The sequence below is a fragment of the Ornithodoros turicata genome, chromosome 8, assembly GCF_037126465.1.
Source record: "Ornithodoros turicata isolate Travis chromosome 8, ASM3712646v1, whole genome shotgun sequence".
NCBI lineage: Eukaryota > Metazoa > Arthropoda > Arachnida > Ixodida > Argasidae > Ornithodoros > Ornithodoros turicata.
Genome location: NC_088208.1, coordinates 22,060,851 through 22,087,468, shown reverse-complemented (window position 1 = coordinate 22,087,468; position 26,618 = coordinate 22,060,851). Strand labels below are relative to the sequence as shown.

The following is a 26,618-nucleotide window of genomic DNA, read 5'->3' as shown; positions in this document are numbered from 1 at the left end:
TTGTTTGACGCTTGTGAAACTTTGGACGCGCCTAAATAACATCTCTACCATCGTGGCTGAAGTCTTGTTCCCCCCACCACACACACAAAACGGCCGACGCACTCAACAATACGTTATGTAAAAACACCCGCTCGAGGTGGGTGTTTTTACACCCCACATATGACACTGTTGTGCTGGCAAATTAGGCTACGGCTGTAACCACGTACGTAGTTACAAAAAACAAACATATGTTCCTATTTTGAGAAAGGTGCTATACCTAATGCAAGTGACGGAGTAGTAGTTCTGGGCGATGTACGCAACATTCCAGATGCTGTCTGACTTTGGAAAGTTACAAATGGTTCTGTGCTCTACAAAGCGCCAGCGTGATGTCACGTATCTGAAGTTTTCGATCTGTCGCTTCTCGCGATTACACGGTTTCGGTTTCGGTACTGCAGTGTCGTCCACACATTCTACCATTCGCAGAGTCAGACAGCACCTCAGTGTTCGTCGCTCAGAACAAACTTTCACCCAAGTCCTTTGCACCAGTGATTCATCCAGACCTCCAACACCCCGTAACACAACTTTCTTTTTTTTTTTACCTGAGTATCCCACAGAGGGGAAGCTCTTGCGATTTCAGTTTTAGACACATGTCGGAATTGATATGTTAAGCTGTAATGACCTTCCCTCCCAATTTTTTCCAACATCCCTCCGGGCTTGGGATTCTATATAAACCACTAATTTGGACCAAGTAGCCCTGAGAAACAAGTGACAAGCACAACGAGTTGCGGTATGTTTGTACTGTTGCACGGCGATATATCGCTTATCATTCTTAAATACCACAGTGGAAGGAACAAAAATGCACACCCTATTGAACAAATTGCAAATTCTTTAGTTACATAGTATCGCGCTGCTTTTGGAAAAAGCATGCCGTACAGAGCCCAGCCCACAGCGGAAGTCTTTGGTACAGCACGTGTTGAAAATTGCGCATCGAAGGGTTATGCTAAACAGTTCCTCATTCAACTGCGCTGTAAACTGCGCTCATTTTCTTGAGAGCGGAATTGTCAGCGTCACCAGGTCATAATTCTGCTGCCCATGGACGACATCATGCGCAGCTGTGAGCAGAGGCCAGGCGGGACCCAAACCGCCAGCGAAATCGTCCATTTCGAGATCCCAGACAGCCATTCCTGAAGTCCTCCGCACGAGAGGTCTTTTCGCTTGAATACTTTCGTGGTTCTCAAAGCCGATCCACTGGTCTTGGTTGTAAGCAATGGCGCAGCGTGCGGATCTGTGGAAGTACTCGGTCCAGCTGGCGTTCTTCAGCAACGTTTCTTTGATGTCGTAGTAGCTGACAATGCCCAATCTGTGCATTAGGAGGAAGGATCGTCAATCACCACGTATGGCTCTCTGCAGAACTCACGTTGTTACACTATACATTGGTACGGAAGTATCCACAGCCGTTACGAATTACCTACTCGGGCTGCTTTCTGGGACGTAGTACAGTCAAACTCCTTTACAACGAAACTCAGGGGACAGCAAAAAAAAAAAAAAAAAATCGCAGTAAAGGTATTTTCGTTAAAAAGGATGTCTATTATTGGACCCATAGGCTCCAGCGGGACCGCAAACAAAATTTGCTGTAGTGGTATTTTCGTTAAAAAGGTGTCCGCTATAAAGGAGTTTGACTGTACTGGATAACGGCACAGCGTCACTAAACCGGCACCATCCTATACAGGGGTGGATAGCGCTCCTATCAAATGGGTATGAATTCAAACCGCTCAAAGCGGAACGGGAGTGTGAACGTCGTCGACTACCGTAACCAGTTCCGCTTCCAGTTCCGCTAATGTTTATTGCCTTCGCTTTTCTACAAATATTTGATCGCGTAGATGACCAAATAGTTAATAGTTAACTGTATAACGAACGACTTCTAACGCAGCCCAGCTCGTGCCAAACACACCGCCAAAGCTGTGGTTAAGGGCTTACCTTATGTAAGGCTCCTAGCACAATATTTGTGCAACTGTTTTGCAATGAACGGCCGCGGCAATACCCGTATAGACAAAGTTTTGAAATATTTCTGCGCCAGGGATTCCCATGTGGTGAAGCTACACCTTTTTCTTCCTAATTTTTTTTATTACTCTTCCATTTCTGGTCTTACAGAAAGGTACCGTCCGCAGTGTTATTAAGGTACCGTCCGCGTTTTTTCCACGTGAGCACGTGTTTCCTTTAATCCCTCTAGGTTAATAGTTGTATACTTCTGTGTATATGTGATGACCACCCCTTGTTTTACCTTTGTACCATCTTTTACAGAAACACCATTCGTATTTTATTTTTAATTTTCTACAAATGGAAGCGCTTTTCTGTGAACATACCATGACGGCGATCATCAAGTGATTGTCAGGGACATAAACATCGCCATGAGCATTACTCGCTGTGGCATGCAGCTTCGAACTGTCGAAAACAATTGCTGCCGATGACACCAAGTTGCGTTGAGCTAAGTCGTACGAGACAGACTCGTAGCAGAGCGCCCGTCTAGGTTTATTTATCGTAATGTTGTCGACTAAGCCTTACCTGTTGTTTTTTAAGCCAAGGGTCCTCCCAGCACCAACAGAAGTCATACCCATCCGATGAAGACCTGAACGTTTCACCGTGAAGGCTATTCCGCCCAATGAAATACTAAGTACCGTCCGCTTAAGCAGGTGGTCAGTCTCCATCGACAGGTCATCCAGAATTGCAGTCAGTCCCAGCTGCCCGTGACGTCTAGCACGAAAAGTGCACCGCATTGGGCTCTGACAAGTGGTCACCGGAAAATCACGCGGGTTCACGGTCTTCTGGCTGTCCACGATGACGTAGCTCGTGTGGTCGTAGATCGATCGAACGAAGTACCCTTGTCGGCGGTTGGCAAAGTTCCAGGGAAGAACAACAGTCATGCGTAAGTTCTCTTTGTGGCAAAAATATTGAAGGGTGTTTATCAGGGTGCTGAAGTTTGACTTGGCCTCGGCGTTGGGGTACCTCCAGTAGACCGCTACGCCGTCGAACCGCTGCTCTTTCATCCAGGCAACCGCGTTGTGGATGAAGCTGAGCCTGGTCCTTCTCCGGCTCACCATCGCTCTGAACTGGTCGTTGTCACTTTCTTCGCTACCAACGCAGATCCAAGTGGTGAGCCGCTGAGAACCAGGGCGCTTCTTGAGCGCAACAAATCGCTTGAAACCTTGCGCCCCGATGTCCACGTCAAGGTTCCTACTGCGGATCTTAGTACCGCTCGAGTCGATTCCCACCGAAGTGTAGACAATGGCGTCGCAGAGCGCTGTGCTGACATTTTCGATGCGAAACGCGTGAGGAGACGTGGACATCGGTTTCGGCTTGACGAAGCAGAAGACCATCTTGCCGAGGTCTTCATCCGACACTTTCTGCATGGCGATGTGCAGTGCGCGTCCCTTCAAGGAGGTCGCCATCGGATGTTCTTCAGAGGCGTCGGCGTATGTCAGCGAGAAGTGCTCCACAACAGCGTAGACGACGGCAAAGCAGGCACCGGTGACGGTGAGGATTCCGACAATGAGAAAGGCGACCAGAAGCAGGTTCTGTTTCTGGAGCGTGTACCGCAACCCTGATTGTTCAGTAACGACGCGTGTCGTCTGTTGCTCTTGGTCGCGTTGCTGAATCGGACGCTGGTCTTCCATTATCTTGATTCTGCACGCTGGTGGTAAAGAATGCACAGCCGCGTTCGAAAGTATATGGTCCGTTGCAAGCGTGGTGTGCTGAAGAAGGTACGAGGAGCAGATGATGATGACGCACGAGGTGATTGTTGATGGCGATGATTGTTGTAATACATGCTATCGTTTAGAGGTTGAAGCCAAGTACCAGCTCTCTAAGCTGTTGCAGATAGAGTCACTAAATAAGCTACGCTTCAGAGTAGCGACACTGAGCCGCCATGTTGTTTCGGATGACCTCCAGCCCCACCTCTATTTTGGCAGTAGAAATAGATGAAGGTGAAGTTCAGCAGTGGAAGAAGACGACACTTCGAAGAGCGCTAAATGGATGGCGCTGGAGGTCATCCGAAACAACATGGCGGCACAGTGTCACTACTCTGAAGCGTAGCTTATTTAGTGACTCTAGTTGCAGATATGCGTCACTATGAACACCAGGATGACGATACCAAACGTGCGGTGTAGTTCAGTATCGGGACCACTCGTTTTTAAAAATTTGTGAAAGCGTTAGGACGGTAAATATTGCATAGAAGTGGAGGAAGGCCATATACTAAAACTAAAAATGTAAGAATGTAAGTTTTGTGGGCTAGAAGTTTTATTTAATGCATTTCAACAACCCCATCTGATGCACTTTTAGCGCGGGAGAAACACGGGAATACTAAGCCTAACGGACTCGAAACTTGCCATCTTGCAAGAGGTAGGGTCGTGGTTAGGTTCTACAGACTGACGTGCCTTGAGGGGCGCCCCCTGCCCCAGGCACGCACTGGGCAGTACGGGCGTCGAGACTGTGCCTCGGGTTAGATCAGGAGGTCCTCAGTAAAGATGGCGGATCGCCTTCAAGAAACGGGCGATAAAATTTAATTTTTATACGTTTCACGCAATATACGAGGGTCATATTCCTGTTTAATTTCCTTACTAATTAGCTCCTCTTTCATGTAAAAGCGTTTGATTTTTGTTTTTCTTCTTTTTTTTTCTTTAAAAAAAGCCAGTGGTCCCGATATACGGAACTACATTCAGTGATACCATTTCTCCCGTCGGAATGTTTGAATGTTGCAGATGCACCTTGCATTTGAGTGGACTCTGCATGCAAAGCATCGTAGTATATTTATTTTACTTTTTACACTTGAGCTTTCTTCACCCTGCGGCGTTTGCTACCCTTGCTACCACAACATGTTTCCATGCTGGCGCGGAGGCCGAAGAGGACCAACTCCTTCGTAGTGAAGGCCCTTTCCTGGATGATGGTGGTCGTATAGGTGAGTATGGTGCGTTCATGTATGCACACGGCTTGTGGCTACAGGTATCTCCCTAAGGAAGGAAAGAAGAGCATTACGACATCTCAGACAATATCGGAAATCTCATGATTTGTTGAACTGCATCGTAGGTGGAGTAATCAGGCCCAAGCGTTCAATCAAATTCGAAGTAACAATGAGTTACTAAGTTCGCTTTAGTAACTTCAGACGAAAAGATGTACATAAAGCGCAGATTCGTACCCGTGCTTTGCGTCGTCATATGTTATGTAAGGCACGTGCACTCTTAGAAAAAAGGGTGGAGCAGTTGCATCTTTTAGGAGATACAGCCTAAAGACTGAACTTCACCGCATAGCACCTCTGCGCCAACTATTGCCACGAATGATAGAGTTATATGGCTTCTGATGCGAAGAGAGATGGAGGCATACGCCTTTTTTGTGTCAATTACCATATATCCAAATTGACACAAAAAGGCGTACGCCCTCCTCTCTCTTCGAATCAGAAGCGACAACCCTATCACTCGTGCGCTTCTGATTCGGTGAGCGAGAGGGGCGTACGCCTTTTTATAGCAATTTGGATATATAATAATTGCTTTTATCACCCTTTTACATCCGTTATCAGACGCTATATTGACCTAGGTGGTAACTATAGAGGTTGCCACGTTTTCATCACCTTTTTTTCTTAGAGTGTGTACTACGGGCTGGTTATATGGGCTCGGAACATTTTCAGACAGTGATTAATAATCTGTTAGAAACCAAGGGTTTCAAGCCGAAGTCACCATGGCAGCTTGCCCCTCTACCGTTCCGTGTCCTTTGTCTTGTTGGCCTACGAAGTTTGCTTTGTCTAACTGAGCAAACGCTTGCTTGCATATATGTTGGTCCTTTGTAGCTGTTTTAGCAAGCTATGCTCATGAATTACCAACAGCCGAAACGAGGTGTTTTATGTAAGTTACTTTCCCTAGTCGTCTATCCTACGTAGAGCCGCACGAGAATTTCTCACCCGGAGACTGTTTCGTAGGCTCCCTATTTTCCGTTGGTGATATCCTGCTGACGAGTGTGAAGGATTGCGTGATGAGTGAAAGCTGCCTGGTTTCGTTGCCGGGCATTGGTCGCACACGGCGCAGGGAGAACCCTGTCGTAGAAAGGGTCTTCCGAACTTCCGCTCCCACCTGCAAGTAAGGGCTGGATCAGGATACCTCCTTCGACCTCAATGTACGGCCATCACAGCGTTCTGCGGCGGAGCGAAATTAAGGGAGGGGTGAAAGACACCTCCATAAACTTATGGTCTATTGGCGTGGTGGGTTCCACCTTGCACGACAAACAACACGAGTTCTTGCACCAAAACCATGATCATAGCTGAACTCTAGCGCGCGAGAGGGAGGTCTTTGAGCTCCACACCATCTACAACAACGCCACCTACATGCAAAAGAGGCCTGCTTAGCACTTCCTCTCACTCCTTCGGCACGTGGCCATATGGTGGTGGTGGTGGTGGTGAAAAGGCTCGCCGTTGTCGGTCTCATAGAGGTGGGTAATGTCACGACTAACGCCTTGGGGTAATGTGCGTCCTGGGCCGACTTCTGGGGGAACTGTGCCGACATATGTCTGAAAGCGCGGCCATATAAAATCAGGATGGCGTCTGCTTCAAGCAATCGATGCAGACGATTTCAAAAAATGAGACTTGCGGTCGCTACCAGTGGCCGCAACGCAGCTTCGTAGCTACTGCCGCCGAAAGCACGGTAGTGATTGGCGGACTCTTAATGGCTACGTCACGTCATTTAATCAGGCTTTGTCTTGGTGGCTCTCTTGCACTCCTTCCTGGAACCAGTATACTCTAAAAACAGAACTTCGCGGCATAGCACGCTGTGCGCCAACCATGGCCACGAATGATGTGGTCATCGCTTGTGATTGGAAGACAGAGGGGGCGTACGCCTTTTTATGGCAATTTTCATATATCCAAAAAGGCCACAAAAGGCGTACGGCCCTCTGTCAGAAGCGACAACTCTATCATTCGTGGTAATGGTTGGCGCACAGCGTGCTGTGCGATGAAGTCCTGTTTTTAGCACAGTTCCCTTAGAAGTCGGCCCAGGACGCACATTCCCCCAGGGCGTGAGTCGTGACGTTGCCCACATACGTGAGGCCGACAACGGCAAGCCCTATCACCACCACCACCACCACCACCTGTTTTTAGAGGCCGACAACGGCAAGCCCTATCACCACCACCACCACCACCTGTTTTTAGAGTGATAGGTGAATGAGTGTGGTCCACTCACTCCGTGACGCGGCAGGACGGCTGGGCTTCGTGGCAGTGCCACATAGATAAAGAATACCTGATCGCTTAATTGACGTGACGTAGCCATTCAGAGTTCACCAATCACGACTGCGTTTTCGGCTGCCGTAGCTATGGGGACGAACCGCCACGAGCAGCCAGTGAAAGCCCGTACAACCTGTGTTTAAAATCGTCTGCAATTAGATATAGCAGACGACATCCCGACTTCACGTGATGAAGGAGGAAGGTGAAGGCTTTCTCTATCTAGGTGGCGTTGTTCGTGGCCGTGGCAGTGGAAAATGTGACCTCACGGATGTTCGGTACGCTGCTGCTACGTCACATTCGACTTCTTACGTCACGGCGTACCAGATCAAGCTGCGCCTCCAAGATAACGCCGCTCCGCACACTCTTGATTTTTAGGGAGCTTTCGTATAGTGAATCGCACACTGATAGGACACCGTTCAGCGAGAATATTTCACATGGTTCATCCCTCATGGACTGCTTGACTAATTAGGCGGGGTTTCCTGGAATCTTAAATGTGATTTCACTGCCCCTTCAAAAGAACTCTCGGGTATCTACTCACCTCCGCGTTGAGGAAGCAGTACAACGTCGCCACCAGGAACCCCTGTGCAGTGCATAGACACAAGAGGGCGTTAGATTAGATTTTGTTCATTTGGTGACGAAATGAACTAAAATAAATGCGTGCACATAAATTGAAAGTTCCCTTCTGCCTTCGTGTCCCTGTCTCACTATCTTTCCGTGTATTCGTCACACGAGCAACATGCTTCCGGAATATTCCAGTCTAGTGGAAGGAAAAACTGCTCACAGGGCAGATATCGTACTGCGCACTTTGCAGACGACAGCTGCGTCTGCATCTTCTGTCGTCTGCTACGGGACATCTTGTAGCTGCGCCCCACGATTAGCAGCACCACGAAAAGTCGTGACACTGAGCGCTCGTGCTTACGTGGCAGCAGAAAACTACGACGTTTCTCGCATCTTCCGCTGGAATATTTTGGGGATTGTCGCTCGTGTTATCACTTTCTGTGAGTCTACTTTCCAGTAGGCACGGTTTGTTACCTGAAACGAAGAGAAAAGCTGGTCTATGTAGAGCCACACCAGTTCCAAGAGGTCTCCCGCTGCGGCCAACGACATGCCCAACAGGAAGGCGTAATGGGCTCCGAAGAGAGGAACCAGGACCAATGTTGACTTGAACCACTTCCTGAAAGACGAGGCACATCAAAACGGGCACACTGTAGAGGTGACAGTCCAGAGTTGTCGAACGATTTTGAGATTAGTGGTTAATTCGACTGTGAGTGAATTACGTGCAGGTACAATATGCGAAGTTCCGTCTAGCAGTGTGTCTTACAGTTTCTGGTATAAACTAGAAAAATTAATGGCCTGGGGGGGGGGGGGATCTCGAGGTTTCGAGTGTAGAATATACTTTGCCGACTTTTAATAATAATAAAAAAGAAGTTTTTGGAAACCGGTGAATTCATAGAAAATTAGCAGCTATTATATTGACAAACAGCTCATTTTACTAAGAGGAAAACAATTATTTTCAAAGTCATTAGGTTGCAACATTTACATAGCAGTTATCAATTAAGTAATTAGCGATTAATTCATAATTCCATTCGTTTCTGTAATTACGTACACCAGAGCATGTCCGCACCCGGCTTCTTGCTTCAGGATGACGTAAGTATGAGCTACGCGGCCTGGCATACGTCACCAGGGCGCACGATCGAGATAATGGTGGTTGAGAACTGTTTTGGGAGGTACGATGAAAAACAATTGGCAAGCTTTGTCTGCAGTCGGCGCCTTGATTTTATGGCAGAACAGGAACCGGACGGTGCTATCACTGACGACACCGCAGTGAACGTACTTTCTATAAAATTCAATTATATAAATAATTGACTGCGAATTTAATTGAAATATTTGCATGGCGACTGTTAGCATTATAAGGAAGCGAGTGACAGCACACACACACACACACGGCATGCTGAAAGCCAATCATTGTACAGAGTGATGACTTTATCATTATTGATTTGTGGAAAGCGCGGGGCGTGCGCCTTTTTGTGGCAATTAAAACAACCGAATAAGTGTCACCAAAAGGCGTATGCCTCCGATTTATAACAAATCATGGGAGAAAATGACTTCATTCGGGATGATAGTTGATAGGAGCGTGTTGTGCGGTGAAGTTCTGCTTTAAGAGTGCACTTGGTTAGCTTTGGTTTGGGTCGCTCTAAGCGAGTATACAGATCAGGAGGCCAGACCACGATACCTGACGTGTTCACGTACTTCAATGTTGAATTTTATCACATTGTGAATGTTTTTTTTTCAAATTTATTCATCAAATTCAAATTTATCACACGTTGAATTTATATCGCGTCATCGGAAGCAGAAACCCGCGTCATAATTCGATCGGTAACAGACGTACGCACAACAGAACTGGTATGGCTGCGCCATCTGGGAAATAAAAGCGCAATGTCCAGACTCAATAGGCTTGGCAGAGCTTCCTTCATGCGCAGGGAGTGCGTGCTGTATGCCTCTTTGACATGATTTGACGTGCTTTTACCACGCAGTATTGAAGAGAGTTTTGACGTCGGCCGTACCAGCGGTACTTTTTTTCAGAGCGCCAGCAACAGAGTACTTTGTCTCGAGGGGAAGCCCCGTACCCTAGATACCTGTAACGATATCGCCACGCTTCACACGTGTGCGGTGTAAACAGCTTTGCCAGCAGCACTCTTGTGATGTTGACGAACATGACGAAGTTCACCTGTAAAGAGTAATTCTAATGAAAATATGTACGCAAATTCACTGTGAACACTAAGAGAATGAAAATGAGACCTATATGAAATCTTTACTCTTAGTGGAACGATAGCTTTTCTACTGCCTCAGTGTTACGCGGCGGCAACAACCTGCGCTCCACCTTTTTTTTTACCGTTATGCGAAAACATTGCAACGCATCAGCAGTGATACATTCTACGGCCTGCGCATCCGAGTGACGTCATCCTCCACTACATCGTTTCCCTCTCCGTGTATGTCCGTCCGTAGCTTGCTTTACAGGTGGCGGGGTGACCCTATCACGTGACACGACGTGAGTGTGGTTTTGGACGTGCGTTGTCATCAAATAAGAGAACTACCTACGAAGGTAGTTCCTTTAGCACCCACTCTGGGTAGTGGCGATTCCTTGTGTCTTTGGGGTCCCGAAACGCTTGAGTGTACCCTGCCTAATGATCGTTTTATAGCTGGAGGTACTACTTTCGACCACAACGGTGCGTTTATAGTGCACTAGTCCAATCATAGTATGCTATCGAAGGGAACGGAGAGACAGAAAGTTACCATTGGCTATCCAACAACGATTTTGTGCGTTCTTGCCGCCGCTATGTTTTCAACCCTGGGCACGCAGCATTTTTCTGTCGTGATCATATAGCTGTCTAGCGACGTAAAGCTTATTGGCATGCAGTAAATGGAAAGCCGGTCCGGCGTCCTATTTGAGCCGAGTCCCCGATGATAACCACTGAAATCCGAAAACCCTATGTACGAACGGGTTTTACGTCGAAGCATAAGAACTCGTGTATGCTTGCCTTCTACAAAAGAGAAATGGGAAGTAGAGATGAAGAATTAGTTACCAGTGAAGCTTACCAGAATAGATATTGTAATAGGTCCCCGTATTATCCAAAAGTAGAGGGTTGTTTCGTTGGTTGTCCAGCAACTGCGGAGGAGGCAATGATAGTCTTTTGATCTTCCATCACTAACTGATCGATAACGGCTTACAGTGTATCTTCCAAAGTTGCACGGACAACTATCCACGGTATCACGAACAGGACAGGTAAACCTGCACGGGAGGAACTCACTTAGCCCTCGTTGTCACATTGATTCTCTTGACTCCCTGGTACATTCTTAGAACTGAACTTCACCACCATCACACGGTGAAGGCTAACCATCCAGCAGAAATGATACCGTTATCACTCCTGATTTGTGGAATGCGTGAGACGTACGCTTTTTATTTAACGCATCTGTATAAGTGTCACAAAAAGGGAAATACTGTCACAAATAAGCGGAGAAAACGATGTCATTCGGGTTGATGGTTGGCTAGAAGCGCGTTATACCCAACCGGGGCAGTCCCCCATCACCATCACCACCACCAACGGGGGCCGTCCTCAACGGTCGTTGAAACCAATGGCTATTGAACATGCACGTAGCGCCATCAAGCGTCTAACGTATCAACTGCTCGAAGAGCATCCGATGTAATGCTCCCTGACTGGTTGACACACCACACGCTTGGTGGTGCTACACGCATGTTCAATGGCCATTCGTTTCAATGATCATTGAGGACTACCTGTGTGACAGGGGTATTGTTCTGTTCTGAGAGAGTAGACTTCAATAGAGCCAATACTCGTTCTATCACAAACGGAAAATACCTCCTGCTATACGCTGTACAAGTGCGTCTCTACGCATGAGAGGAGGCAGTGAGAGGGAAGAGGAAGGGCGCTGCCGTAGCCAATGGGGCTTTCCGAGTGGAGTAACCGGGAGAGGAGACATGCGCAGAACGCTCGGTTACTTCCAGAGCGTATTGATGGCAACCACGATTATATCTCGGGACAGGTCATAACGCCTCCGAACCGCAACGTACACCCGTTTGCATGTTTCATGTTTCAAGATGTTGCTTGCACACTAATTATGTGTTTAAACATCCTTCGATGACAACATTGAGCATATTCGCGATACTAGCGCTAACAAAACGTGTGTATCGGCTTCCTCGTCTGCATGGCGACGGCTCTTCTTCTTCTCTCGGTCTTCTCGTACAGCTCGCATCAGAGATAACTTCAACACCGTTCCGGCCTGCGGACCCTGGTGGTGCTTAGTAGAAATAACGGCGGAGAGTGTTTTGGTCACCAGTTTGCAGTGGGAGGCGTGAACTTCGTTATGAAGGCGTTGCTTTCCGATAGGGGCTGCCAGGGTGTCTCTCTCTTCCCGCTTCGCAGGCTGGGGCTGTGTTCAAGTTAACCTTGACGCGAGCCGTGCACCCCACTCTCATTGTGCGTACTACGTTCTCCGCTGGCGGAGGTACTGTAGAAGTGTTTTTTTCCGCGTGGAAAATATTTTCGCGTTTTCGAGCAGAGCTGCTTTGAGGATTGATTCGCGAGAACTTAAATTCGCGACACAGGTTTCCGGGAGTGCTTTGCTCTTGCATATCGTGCCGCCGTCAATACTCGGGCATATTTCGGCACGTACTTGTTCACGTGGATTGCGGCATTCTAGGTCTCTTCCTTTCTTCTCCTCACAGAGATGGGAGGAAAGGCCCTGTCAAATGGCCTTTAGGGACCCTGTAGGAGGCCATAGTACTGGCCGTGTGCAAGTTAGCCAGTTTATTTTAGCAGTTCTCATTAATTATCACTCGGGGCACTGACCAGTTCGGTTGAGATGTGGTACTATCATTCAAGCTGGTTTTGAGAATGCGGGGAAAGGCATGTACTGGCTTCGTGGTATAGTGGTATATTGCATGTATATTGCAAAGCGTTTATAGGAGTAACAAAAGCATGCTGAATTTTCATTTCTTTTCATCTTGCCTGATGGGATAAAACAATCTTCTGCGCTTGCTTAAACTGCCTATGCTACATGGAGTAGAAAGGGTCAGGTAGTCACGGTACAGCGTCGAACGCCGAACGATTTTCGCCCTCATGTGGCCAGAGTTATTGGCGGGAACTTAAATTCGCGATTTTGGAGGTGCGCGCGAAAAACGCGAAAAATAATTCCGCGCGAAAAAAAAAAAAACACTTCTACAGTATACGTCTGTGACTGTCGCTCTTGAGCTGTCTCCGAGTTTACGGACTGCCGCCATTACTCAACCTGTCGCGAAGGCTATCGGGAAATTTTTGACGTTGGCTGCACTTACCCCATCCGAGAATGACGTACTTTGTTATCCCAGAGTGATCCGTGAAGAATGACAGGAAGATAAGGTTGTGAAGGTAGAGTCCCTCCATGAGAATCCAGCAGTAATTGGCCATCAGTACGTAGTGCCAGATACTGGTGAAGAGCTTGCAGTCCACGTTCTGCGCACAATTTCCAACAATGCATGATGTGCCGCACGTCCGCAACGAGACCGGATGGATAACATCGCCGGATAAGGTGCAGTTCACGTTGACATCGGTGCGGCGCTCGTAAAACTGAAGTTCACCTCACACAATGCTCCTAGCCAATCAAAATCTAAGATGGAATACACATGGCCGCTTAAACGTGAGAAAATCGGGACGTGGAGTTCTTTTAAGAAACATGTATGGCTCGTTGCCATTCTATACATGTGCCATTACGTGGCTCGAATAGCAATTTCGCGAACGTTCGTATACAGTCAAACTCCTTTATAGCGAACACCTTTTTAACGAAAATACCACTACAGCCATTTTTTTTGCGGTCCCGCTGGAGCCCTATAGGTCCAATAATGGACATCCTTTTTAACGAAAATACCTTTACTGCGATTTTTTTTGCTGTCCCCTGAGTTTCGTTGTAAAGGAGTTTGACTGTATAACGATCGCATTTCGCCTTTTCGTCGACGTCGTTATAAACGGACTTGTCTCAATTTCCTTTTCTTTTTATAGTTAACGCCAGGAACATGAAAACAGTGAAGGACATAAAAAAAGAGAGCTCACATTTTGACTGAAGTCAAGGTTGGTACTTAGTCCTATGCCTTCAACGAAGATGGCGTCCTTTACCAGGACAGCCAGGGCCCGAAAGATGAAGGAGAGAAACAGGTGCATGTGTAGGCTGTTGCGGGGACACCGAAGCCTTCTGCATGGCAATGTCGAAAGCGAGGAGATTATAGCGCTGGCGAATATTGTACAACTGCGCACTGATTACAGTCAAACTCGTTTATAGCGAACACCTTTTTAACGAAAATACCACTACAGCAAATTTTTTTTTGCGGTCTCGCTGGAGCCTATAGGTCCAATAATTGACATCCTTTTTAACGAAAATACCTTTACTGCGAATTTTTTTTGCTGTCCCCTGAGTTTCGTTGTAAAGGAGTTTGACTGTATTACACTAGAACATGCCGTTGGGTAAGCAGCGGGGGTAAAATGGCGAAAGGTTCGTTTGGCAACTTCGTCGTTGAAGGGGTTGTGGCACTTTGACAGAACCACAACATTTCGGCCAAATGTTGGCTCGATATTGGCAATATTGGCCCAATATATGGGTCCAATATAATATTGGTATTGCCGATATCCAGCCAATATTAGGCCAATATACGGTGGTGCCTGTGGTCCGCTTCACTGCATCGTATAAGCGCAATGTCCCAAGTCCCACAGAACTTTGGCCATACGCTGGCTCGGTATTGGGCCAATATATTATAAGAGAGAAGAATCGTCTTTCTACTTGTCTTTAGCGAGGCACAGACCCTTGAACAAACTTCCGCTTCAAACTCTGACGTCAGAGGAACGAGTTTGAAAGATGGTTCCCGGATGCACTTGAACGCGTCCGTGGCGACCTCATTGACGTGAATGTCTGCAGTGATGTCAGGACAGGATAATTTGTGTTGGTGTCAAGGTAACGGCAGCTCTCGCTCCGACAGGATAATTTTTTTTTGCGCTTTAGTGCCCCTTGAATGCGTACCGTCTCGTGCATAATGTGCTAAAAATATTCGTGAGAACTCAATGGCTTCCCCCTCGTTTTTAGAAGTATATGTTCATCAATGTTGCACGCTGAGGTAAATGGACACCAACGGTACCCAAGCAGCAAAATAGGTCTGCCCAATGTCGGCTGGATAATGGTAAAACTGGTCCAATATTTTTTAAACTAAAATCGATGAAACCCCCAGTGCGGGACAAGGAGGCGGACGTACACAGAGAAGATGACCATTGGGTAAATTAAGTAAATGTTGAGTAAGTGTTCTGTATATTAGCCCAATATACCCAAGGTTGCCCCAACATTTTCACAATATCAGCTAAACATCGGGTTATTAATGAGATCCAAGGGAGAAGAAGGAGTAGCTTAGTTCGTTGGGGTATTTGATGCGTTGCTACAACCATCCGCCCTTTTCGTGACTAAATTGCGTGGAAGGGTGTGTCTGCATTGCTGAAGAGCAATTTCGGGGCTCAGCGGTCTGAAATAAGAAACAATTGCAGTCTAGGAGACTAGCAGCTCTGTAATAGCTTCCCACTTTACCGCTTCTTCCTTGGAGTGTAGCTGAGGAATGTAACCCGAATTGTACAGAGTGATATTACTATAGCAAGGGAGCTAATCAATTGCAATAGCTGCGACAGCTAGGAAAGAATACCGCGAAATCAACATTTTCTTTTTATCGATCGAAGTCGAATCCAAACTATCGCAGAGGGTGGCTTTCTCTTACTGGAGATTCATCATAATCATCATCGTCGTCGTTACCGACATCATCATCATCACGATGCTTTCACAAATACTAGATTTTCGGGTAATTGCATAAGATAAGTTAATGGCCCATAACGACGACAACAACAACAACAACAATAAATGAAGAAGTGATGATGACATGAGATGTTTCCCCGTGGTAGCCACAGGACACTACCCCACTTCACAGTGGGGATGAGAGGATGAATTATGGTGAGATTGAAGGCGACGACAGGTCGGAGTTCTGTTTAGAGCTCTTCGAGGAGTCCAGTGGCCTGCATGAAAGCAAAAAGGAAGCGAAGAGCCCGGCACTGATGCGCAGGGGAGCTCCATGGGCCAAGTACTTTGGACAGGCTGAATGGTCTATGGTCGAGGAGTTCAAGTTGGTGTCGAAGTACCCGGCGTTCACACATGTACCGCTCACAGTCCTCGATGATATGGGGGATCGTAGCTGGGGTGCGGCAAGCTAGGCACAGCGCCGTGTTACTGTAACCCAGCTTAACGCGGAACACAGGGGTGAAGGCGACGTTGAGTCGTAGACGCCGCAGGAGTGCCGTAAAGCTGCGAGGGAAGCCACCTGGCATCCTAAATGATAATGACGGGTCCACTGCATGGAGGAGCGACCATTGAGTGATGTCATGCAGCCATTGCTGGCGGGCCAAGGGTGACACCAATGCAGACAAGAAGGAGCGCCTATCCCCGTTGGAGAGGATAATGGGCACGGCTCTGGAGATACGGTGGGCCGCCGCCGCCGCCAAATCTGCCTCTTCGTTGCCCTGAATGCCGGTGTGGCCGGGGACCCACTGTAGGGTCACCCGGTGTCCCTGTTCGCCGAGAACCTTGAGCGCCGTCAGGATACTAACAACCACCGGGGCCAACGAGCCGCGGATGCCCATGGTTCCTACACATTGCAGGGCTGATTTTGAGTCAGTGTATATCACCCAGGAACGGGGAGGGTATTTGGAGACAGACTTTAGAGATATCAAGATGGCATACAGCTCCGCAGAGGTCGACGAAGTGCGATGTGACAGGCGGAACCCACATGATAGTGACTCCTCCGGTATGACAAAGGCAGCGGAGGAGCCATCCGACGTAGACGAACCATCTGTGAACACAGCCGTGCGGTCTCTGTACTTTGTATCTATCATTTCCAAAGTAGACTGCTTGAGAACCGAAACGGGGATCTGGCTCTTCGGCCCCAGGAGGCCAGGGATGTGTGTCGAGAGGGATGGGCTCGGCAGTGTCCATGGTGCCACTGAAGGGGCGGTCGGGGCAACAGTGAAGCCAGGGATGTTTCCAGATGTTGCTGTAACACATAGCGACCCATAATGGCCCATAAGTTAAGTTAATGATGAGTGCCAAATTTATACCCACCGTGTTTATGCCCTTGCGACACCGGCAGCGCTAACCGCGACTCAGTAAGTGCCGTCACACGGCCGACCGAACGGAGGTTACGCCTTTAACCGCGGTTACGGGTGGGGTTCCGCGTTTTTATTTTTGGGCGGATTCGGCGCATGTTTTTCGATGTTTATTGATTTTCACGAAGTCGGCTTTTTTTCGATGTGTTCCCGGCGTGTACATGATTTACCCGACAGTTATCGGCGAATAGAAATCACAATGTACTTTCTGCACGACGATCATTCAACGTGGCGTTGTCCGCTGCGGTGGAGTTTTACAGCTAACGAAAAATTAAAGGAACATTTTTCGCAACCGTTGTATTCCTCTACGGGTTTCTGATCTCCATCAACAATTTGCTGGGCATGTGCAGCAATTTATCCCTGTCATATCCTGGAATGTCCCTCTGTATTCGACGTTTTTCGATTAAAACCGAGTGAGGGAAAATTTATCCGACGTATCTTTTTCGGTGTTTTTTTTATTAAAACCGAAACAGCGGAGCCCTAGTTATATGGGAAACCGAGATTGGCAACTTTGGTTTCGCGAAGTAACCACGGTTTCGAGATTCTGATCTCCCGACGTCAATACGCGTGTAATGACATATTGGTCCAATATTGGACCCATATGGGATGCCAGGATTAGCGATACTGGTCCTATATGGGCTGCCAATATGGGACCACTCAGTATGGGTCCAATATTGTGTGCTGCCTGTGCAATGGTTGTTAAGCTTTTTTTCACACCATTACGCCCTTTTCTTTTCATTATATACAGCGTAATTACAATATACCTGGCGGTTGCGTCACAATCACGTGGTCACTGCTAAAGTGTCACAAAGTGCCGTGTGACAACAACAAACCATGGTTCACGATAACCGCGGCTTTGTCGGGTAACGGCGCTTAAACGTAACCGAGGTTATAAGTACCGAGGTATATCGCTCAGTGTCGGAAGTCTCAACGTATAGGTCGTTTATATGTTCTTTAGACACAGTCGCTGGATAACTGTGCTCATCGGGAGCGTTTACCAGGTAATCTTTCTGCCAGATAATCTTATTTCTCATTGGTCTCTATCTTTATGCACCTTGGCATTTCTTACCATTCGGGGAAAGATGATCGTCGTGTCAGTACACACCGGGGCATATGCGGCCGGTGACATTATACAAAAATATGCATCCTCTGGGATGCGAGGCAACGGGACAAGGATAACGTTTTGAGACAACGAAGAGCCGTATCGCTCGTTTATGCGCCGTTCTCTCGTGCGCATTTTTCCTTGCTTTTTTTTTCTTTCTTCCTCCTCGTGGTGTGCTGGAAGAGCCGATTCTTCCGGAGACTCATAAATCATGCAGCGAACGACTCGGACACTTCATCAATATCACATCCTCTGTCTCTCGGACGCCCGGGTTCTGCGGGTGTTCACAGCCCACGATTATCCTTTCTTTCCACCGAATCGCCTCCATATTATTAGATCAAAGCGAGAGCATCTGGAGCCCTATTCTCGTCGAAGCAATGCGGGAATCACTTGCTCTGCCAGCTGTCATTGGCCGTCCTACAAAGAAGGCGTGAACAGTACAAATGTATAACGTCATACGGAGCGTCAACCAATGTTCGGGCTTTTAAAGGGACGGTCGCACCCGGAAACCGTCTATGAGACCGACACCACTATGTTCGGCACCGGCGGACAATCTATATACCCGGCTAATTTTTTCGTCCGAAAAGTGCTTAGATGTTAAAGGGAGCATGAAATGATTATCGCGAATTCCGAGTGCTCTGCCGGAAACTGTTCGCATGATCCCTCGCTATCACATATACAGGGTGTGCGCAGAAAAACATGACCCGCATTTTTACATGTAACTCGTTGTCTACTTAGCCGAGGAACTTCCGGTGGCGCACGACGGCGTATTTATGCGTGCGAAAGCTACAAAAAAATCCTGGAAGCCATACTCAGTGTAAAAAAATAAACAGAGCGCGAAAACATGGGCTTCCATGCATTAGAATAGGGCGGTCATGATAGTGCATGGTAGTGCATTTCGGTCTCATGAGAGTTATGTGCAGGCACCGCTAGGGGTACTGCCGATGAGCATCCATGTGGGACATTGTTTCGATTTATGCACCAATAGCTCCCCTAGCGGTACTTGAACACAACTCTCCTACGTGCACCGTGTTGCCCTTTCACATACACCCTGTTGTCCACCATGTTGCCCTATTCTGATGCACGGAAGCCGACGTTTTCGTTGTTCCGTTTATTTTTTAAGCTGGGTATGGCTTCCACAATTTTTCTACAGATTTCGCACGCATAAATGCGCCATCGTGCGCCACCGGAAGTTCGTTAGTTAGGTAGGCAACAAGCTATGTGCCTAAATGCGGGTCACGTTTTTCTGCACACACCCTGTACACATCGACTTTTAACCTTATTCAGTGCACCGGGGGCGCAGTTACCGCGCAAAAATAGCAGGGCGCGACCTCCGGATACAGCCCTTAGAAGCGGGCTTACGTCATCAACGTCCAGTCCTCTCAGCCAATTGTGGACGACCGGGAGCACGCACCCCGCTGGACCACGTGGGTGCATGGTTTCGGTTTGGACAACAACGACGTCGTATATCTGCCGCCGAAATCAGTTGAAATATGGGGAAACGCAAATTGTCGGCGATGGAGGAAGGGATTATGCGACACACACAGCGTCTAGTATCCGTTCCGTACTCAGCAGCTCCCAAAAGGCCACCGACAGAGACATTTTCTGACGAAGAAGAAGCTCAGAGAGGAAAACGTGCTCCTGTAACCACGCTGACAATCTATGGCTACATTACACTTCTGGTATGATTCTGTGTCAACGATTAGACACTTTGTTCCAGGTCAAATTAAAGCATATTGCAGGCCGAAGTTCGCAAGCTTGCTTGCAAAAGAGCGTCCGCGAATCGGCAACATCCCTTGCGTATGATCTCACGGCCAGTTCGCCTCGCAGGCGGGTCGTAGCAGCCGCCGTTCACAGCCATGGTTAATATAAAATATTTTCGCTGTTTTCGATGATTTTGAACGTCATATTTCACAGGGTGAATGCTTTAGTACAGAGGGACAAACTGAAAATGATCGTAGGCTTGTCAAATATCCGTTCGTGGTCCCTTTAAATAAACGAAAGATCACCGCTGCTTCCACGGTCGCAGAAGCTCCGGCAGCGTGACGTCACTCACGCAATTTTTGTGGCATTATGAGTTCATAATTGCCACAAAAAATGGCGTACGCCCTTCGTTTGCATCAAATCAAGGGAGATAACGTTGTCGTTCGCGATGATGGTTCCCCAGGAGCGTGGCATGCGGTGAAACTCTGTGTTTTAGAGTGTACGCTGTTAAAAGGGAACTTCACCACATCACAAGCACTCGGAGAACAACACCCGAGAAGTTCCACTTGGTGAAAGAAAACAAACAGTCACAGATGTTTAGTTCAAGCAGAAAAAAAAAAGAAAAGAAAGAAATTACTACAAGGAAACAAGGAATCGCACATCACGCCTTGCTCGACGCAGGACGTAGTGTGCGGTTCCTTGTTCTCTTGAGTGTGTCATGCAGTGTTTTCTGGCACTTCGTGTGCAAACTAAGCTTCTCCGCATGGCACCGTCAAAGCCGACCATCACTGGGAGCGATATCGGTCTGTCACCTTATTAGCTAAGGACGAAGGGGGAGAACGCCATTTTTGTAGCGCTTTGCGTATATGCATAAAGTGCTACAGAAAGGTGTACGCCACCTGTCTCCAAGAATGGAAGTGACACAAGTGAATCCTGGTTGACGTTGAGCGCCGTACGCGGCACAGTTATCTTTTTAGAGTGCGGAGCGACACGAATAACAAGAGGACTCGCTGTTGGGAACGTTGGTGAGATAGACATGCAGATTAAAAACAAAGCGCAAAAAGTTTTGTTATCGGGGGAGAGGAGGGATGTTGTCTAGGTGGTAGTGATTGTGTCTGGCTGAGCTTGCGCGCTCATGGGCCGAAGTGGAGTGACTGATTTGGCGGCTGTGCGCCTGCGTACTGCGGTTGATGCTGCGGTTTTTATGTGTCGTTAAACTGTTGGTTGGAGTCAGCGCCTGTCCTGTCTTCTCCTCTTCCGTAGTGCCTTTTCGCGCTTTGTTTTTAATCTTCAGGGATAGCAAGCAGGGCAAAAGGCCATGGCTAATGCAATGCGGAAGATAAGAGTATGAGTTGTCTTACTTGATGGATGCTAGTATGAGAAATGCGATGACTAGGCTGATGAGCGACATCGTGTATCCCACTTTGGACATCAGTTTGATGGCTTTAAGATGTGGCTAGGAAGAGGAAAATAACCTTATGTTCAACAGTCATACTTACCAGAAAACGTGCTGACAACGGACCGTGGTACTGTGTGATGCAAATATTGCGAGCAGCTCTACATAATATCTCATAAATTTGCCGTGATTTTTCTCCATCAAATCACTTGGTGCAAGGGGGAGAGCATAGGCGCTTTCCACCTCAACGTCACAGTGTCGAAGGGGCTATATAGTACATCAGTCGAACCTCAGCACGAGTGTTTTGGTGTGTCTGAGTGATGGGTGGAAAATAGGGCGGGAGGGGGGGGGGGATTCGAACAAATAAAAAAAGGGAGGAAAGGTTAGCCATACGGTATGTCGGCTTGCTATTCCGCAAAAGAAAAAGAAAGAGAAATAGAAAATAAAATAAATAAAAAAGAGAAAATAACTATGAAATAAAGGATAAAATAACAAAAGGTGAAAGCAGGATGGGATCGATTAAAGACGAAGATAATTTAGATGATGCAAAAAGAAAAAAGATGAGGGTAACGATGCGTATGAGGGTGAGAGGTGAGGGTAGAGCACTGAATAATGAGAAGACACGTCCCATGAGACATGTATCGCTCAGGAAAATAGGAAAAGACAAAAAAAACTGTCAGCATTCATCGGAATTCACAGCACGCGCCAAGATATCCAGTGTATAGGCCACATAGCATGGTGCCATTCGAAAAACCTGGAATTTGGAATTTCAAAACGCGAAGATGGCGCAAAAATCAGACGTGGTTGCAGCAATGTGGGCGCCAGCTGCTACATAGTACTTACATCTGGAAAGCATTGTGTTTCCATTGTGTCCTGCCATTTAATGATCTTTTGAGAATATACCACGAAGACAAGAAAATGACATATACACGCTCACCTCGAAGAAGGCGATGTTCAAGAAGTGAATATCGGGCATCCTTCCCATCATGCACTGAGAGTAATTGGTCCAGGTTTGCCCATGGTCGGGATTCATGTACCATGACCCATTTTCCGTGCAATATTTACTCGCCGTTCCTGCATGTATAGCCATGCCGTATACATTTAATTGATTGACTGTGGATTGCAGGCTGAGTACACATCACTCACGTATATGTCAATCTTCTAATGGAACACGATGAAAGAACAGCGTATCAATGTAACTTATGCAGTACATATGCGAAATCATCGTACACAGCAACCACGCTGAACGCCAAACAGAATGATACTCCATATGCACTCTGATAATGAGATGATACTGATAATGCACACCTCATTTCTGCAAAACGTACGCCTTTTTGTGACAATTGACATAACTCTATGATTGCATTTGCGTCATCGGTTCTGGTTCTACCATGTTTGGCAGCACCACGGTAACGGTTCAATTTGCGGCTCGCTGATACCACTTCAGTACGGAACGTCTTCAACGATGGAGCTACGGCTGACCACGACTCTGATGTAGCTTAGTATTTCTTTCGTACATCGAGTACAGCAACGAAAGAAAGCACGCAAAAACTTTTCGTATCGTTATCTAATCTATGACTTACGTGAAGTATCGAAGCCGTACGGATAGGCTGGACAGGGAACCTCCCATGTAGTGTTAGCTGGAATTGAATCCCAGCAGAGAATACCATCCCATATCGGAGGACAAAGCAGCTCTGGACAGGAAGATAAAGTTGAACAGGGCATTACAAGTTTCGCTCAATCTCAAAATAGAGAACGAGAGAGAGAGAGAGAGAGAGAGATAAAAAAAAAGAGAACAGGATGCACTGCTGTTACAGAAGCACCTGGATAAAACAACTCCTTCCAAAAATGTATCACTGAGTATGTATCAAATACAACTGTATCACTCTGAAAACAGATGGTGCTGGTGCTTGTGAAAGGGCTCACCGTTGTCGGTCTCACAGAGGCGGGCAACGTCACGACTGACGCCCTGCGGGAATGTGCGTCCTGGGCCGACTTCTAAGTGAAGGGTGCCGACATATGTCTGAAAGTGTCTCAGAAAAAAACCATGAAGAAAACCCAGGCAGCACAGCCGGCACCGGGAAACGAACCCGGGTACCTTCCAGTCTCTTAAAACAGAACTTCTCCGCATGGCACGCTCCCAGCCAACCATGATCCCCAAATGACATCATTCTCTCACCTGATTTGCTGGAAACGGGAAGCATACGCATTTTTGTGACACTTATGCATTTATGTGAACTGTCACAAAGAGGCGTGTGTCCCGCATTTTCCGCAAGATTGGAGTAATAGTTTTCAGTATCTATTCTATGGTATGATTGGCCTTCAACGTGCTATGTGGTGAGGTAACCCGGTTCGAATCCCGGAGCAGACTGTGCTGTCTGGCGTTTTTCGTGGGGCTTCCACAGACGCTGTCGTACATATGTCGGCACAGTTTCCTTAGAAGTCGGCCCAAGACGCACATTCCCCCCTGAGCTTTACTCGTGACCTTGCCCACTTCTGCGAGGCGGACAACGGCGCTTCCAGCACCTCCACCACCACCTCCACCACCACCACCACCACCTCTTTTAGAGTGCATCATCGGAGTGCAGCATATGTTGCATCACTGTAACGGAAACGAAATTGATTAACTGGAATCAGGAATGGATAACAGTAACGGTAACATTGTAGTAACGAAAATGAAAATTTTAACGAAAATACGCTGGTTGGCGTTCCCTGATTTAGCCCTCGGCGGCAGAGAAACGCATTATCTAATCCGAATCTTTTTATTACTATTATTATTATCAGCATTATCGAATTACCCTCGTTACGCACGAGGACAGCGAGAGGGACAGAGAAAGGATTTTCCGTGGACGTAATAAACGTACAAAACCAGTTGAGAGGAATACAAACGTACCATGTGCGTTCTCAGTATTCGCTGCTAGATCAACCAATAGGGGGCGACACGGTCACAGTGTGGATAACACGCCGTCCGATGTTTGGAATTGGTGGGTTCTTTTCCGTAATTCTTGCGTATATATTCACCGGAAGATCACTTGTGCCGCGATGGTACGATACTGTTCGCTTTCCCAATGCTCCGCCTACTGCACTGAACGCGGAAAATAAATGTGTGAAAGAAGCAGACGACGTGAGGAAGCTACCCACACGTGGTAGTTCAACGTTTCTCCGCAGCGCGCCGACACCGTTCGATCTCGGGGCGAATACCTATAGATCGCGGATGGACGGCTTACCAGAACTGTTGGCTTCTCGCGTGGCTGAATTCTGATTGCTCTCGAAGCCACCAGGGGGATGATATGCAACCCCACTTTCGGTGCATCTCATCATCGCCTCGTTTAGTGTTGCCAGCATCGCAGTCGAGATCATCTATCAGTGTCGGCCACCTGAAAAGAGGACAGAATGTGTTATAGCCATGTTGTCTTTGTCCGTGTATTTGTGGTCGCATCAACTGCCGAAGAAATCGTGGAAACCTCGGATCAGGACTGCAAAGCCGTAAAAGAAGTGAAGAACACACTCTGATCACCGCATGGCACGCACACTCTAAAAACAGAACTTCACCACATAGCACGCTGTGCGCCAACCATTGCCGCGGATGATACACGCTTAAAAATGAACTTCACCGCATAGCACGCTCCTAGCCAACCATTATCTCGAATGATATCGTTATCTCTCCTGATTTGTTGAAAACGGGAGGCGTACGCCTTTTCTGTGACAATCATAAGTGTCACAGAAAAGGTGTACGCCTCCCGTTTTCAACAAATCAGGAGAGATAACGATATCATTCGAGATGATGGTTGGCTAAGAGCGTGCTATGTGGTGAAGTTCATTTTTAAGAGTGTACTGTCACAATTGAGAGGAGCGCCGCCTCTGATTGGAAGAGAGAGAGAGCATTTTTGTATAGTTTGTCCAAAAAAGGCGTATGCTTCCAATTTTCAACAAATCAGCTAAGAGAAATATGTCACTTGGAATGATACTTGTTGTTATGCTGTGAACTTGTGTATCTAACTTAACTGTAACAAATGCGTTTTGAAGTAGCCAGTCCTGACTGGGTCGGGACTAACATCTCCATATTTTTCTTTCATGTCCAATTCCAATTGCAATTAACCATCGAAAAACCCATTCTCTTCGTCACCATTTGAAACATCCACAAAGTGAAAGTCATACACCCCCTGACGAGTGCAATGAAATTAAAATCGGTAAAACCGATACATCCCAGTGCAGGTCACGTGAAAGGAAAGGACACGCATGCAATGCATACAGGACAAACTCCGCCCACAAATCGGAAGACGTCTGTGATTGATTTTAAATGGGGCGCACATGATGCCTCCGACTGACAACGTAGTGCGCGCGCATGTTTGAACACCGTTGCTTGTACAATGATCCTGTTGCGAAGACACTTTTCGCAGAGGACGTACCTATAGACAGAATTTACATTCTTTTAAAGCAAAAGTGCACAATGTTCGTTTTAACAAATCATTGGAATTGGCTTCCCATCCGGCATCTTCTTATGCCCCGACTCTTAACGGCCGGACTACAATACACGCCGGCGGAGGTATGCCTCTGTTGCTGTAGTTCTTATACGTTGCCTCGTAGCATAATGCAGCTCGATAACCTGGCTTACAGCATCCCTTTAGTTACCGAATTTCTATTTAATCTCATAGGCTCCATTCGCGTATAGATCGCTAACACCGTCCCGTTCCTTTTTCATTGCTGTCAAAGTAAGCTCATCAATTATTCCGCGAAAAAAAAAACTGTTGCATTTTGGTGTCCCTTTAAGCAGATAAAATAAAATAACAAAGACGGTTAAGAGCATCAGCTGTTTACAACGAAGCACTCGAGGGTTATGCTACGGCTATTTAAAATCTCATAGAGTGGCAGAATAAATTGCCCATTGCCCGCAAGGGCCCTTGGGGTAAAATAAATAAATAAATAAATAAATAAATAAAAATAAATGAATGAATAAATGAATAAAGAAAGAAAGAAAGAAAAGCGCCCAGACAGAGTGCATAGCACACACTTCTTTAAAACGCTGAAAATCAGCCAAAATCTCAAGACTAGGGCAAACGATGTCATTATGCAGCATCACCTGCGTAAGTGATGTAGACGTCGTATGCTGTTGAAGAAATCGTTACCAGAGCGAGTGTACGCTACTGGAATGCGATGCAAAACGAACACATACCGTAAGATTCAGGTGAAAAAGCTATAATTGCAGAGCCACGATTACTTCACGTATTACTGAAATATATTAAAGTTTATCCCAAGGGTCACTATACATTCGTTGAAATAGTCAGTGTATCGCTATTGCTGGTATTAGACCTGGATCAAAGCAAAAACATATTTCATTCCGTATTAAAGTCGTCTCTCATCGCGAAGCTTCTGTTCCTATCAGTCGTAAGTGGGTGTCCCGTCAAAATACGCGGCTTATTCAGTTTAAGAGCCTCCTGCAGCTTTTTCCCG

General features: G+C 47.1%; 2 protein-coding genes across 2 annotated transcripts; both read right to left on the bottom strand.

Annotated features, from left to right (window-relative positions):
* Positions 1-819: 819 nt before the first annotated feature.
* Positions 820-3,772, bottom strand: LOC135366071 (endochitinase-like). Its single transcript, XM_064598723.1, has 2 exons — positions 2,542-3,772; positions 820-1,339 (listed from the first exon to the last, which is right to left on the bottom strand). The coding sequence occupies exons 1-2, from the start codon at positions 3,648-3,650 to the stop codon at positions 1,018-1,020; spliced, it is 1,431 nt and encodes a 476-aa protein (XP_064454793.1). The 5' UTR covers positions 3,651-3,772; the 3' UTR covers positions 820-1,017.
* A 1,100-nt stretch (positions 3,773-4,872) lies between these two features.
* Positions 4,873-25,787, bottom strand: LOC135367553 (parathyroid hormone/parathyroid hormone-related peptide receptor-like). Its single transcript, XM_064600845.1, has 15 exons — positions 25,783-25,787; positions 24,395-24,544; positions 23,347-23,354; positions 22,751-22,861; positions 22,105-22,241; positions 21,133-21,227; positions 13,837-13,975; positions 13,086-13,242; positions 10,964-11,024; positions 10,832-10,901; positions 9,871-9,962; positions 8,267-8,408; positions 7,773-7,814; positions 5,924-6,092; positions 4,873-4,982 (listed from the first exon to the last, which is right to left on the bottom strand). Exons 1-15 carry the CDS (start codon positions 25,785-25,787, stop codon positions 4,969-4,971), a joined length of 1,392 nt encoding a protein of 463 aa, XP_064456915.1. The 3' UTR covers positions 4,873-4,968.
* Positions 25,788-26,618: the final 831 nt, after the last annotated feature.

Bases quoted from the DNA above. Each gene is read 5' to 3' on its own strand.
- LOC135366071 (XM_064598723.1), bottom strand. From the start codon at position 3,650: ATGGAAGACCAGCGTCCGATTCAGCAACGCGACCAAGAGCAACAGACG. The intron at 1,340-2,541 runs GTAAGGCTTAGT...CCTAATGCACAG, and splicing joins CTTGGCTTAAAAAACAACAG to ATTGGGCATTGTCAGCTACT.
- LOC135367553 (XM_064600845.1), bottom strand. The intron at 9,963-10,831 runs GTAAGCTTCACT...TACTCTTTACAG, and splicing joins CTATTACAATATCTATTCTG to GTGAACTTCGTCATGTTCGT. The intron at 6,093-7,772 runs GTGAGTAGATAC...CCTTACTTGCAG, and splicing joins ACTGCTTCCTCAACGCGGAG to GTGGGAGCGGAAGTTCGGAA.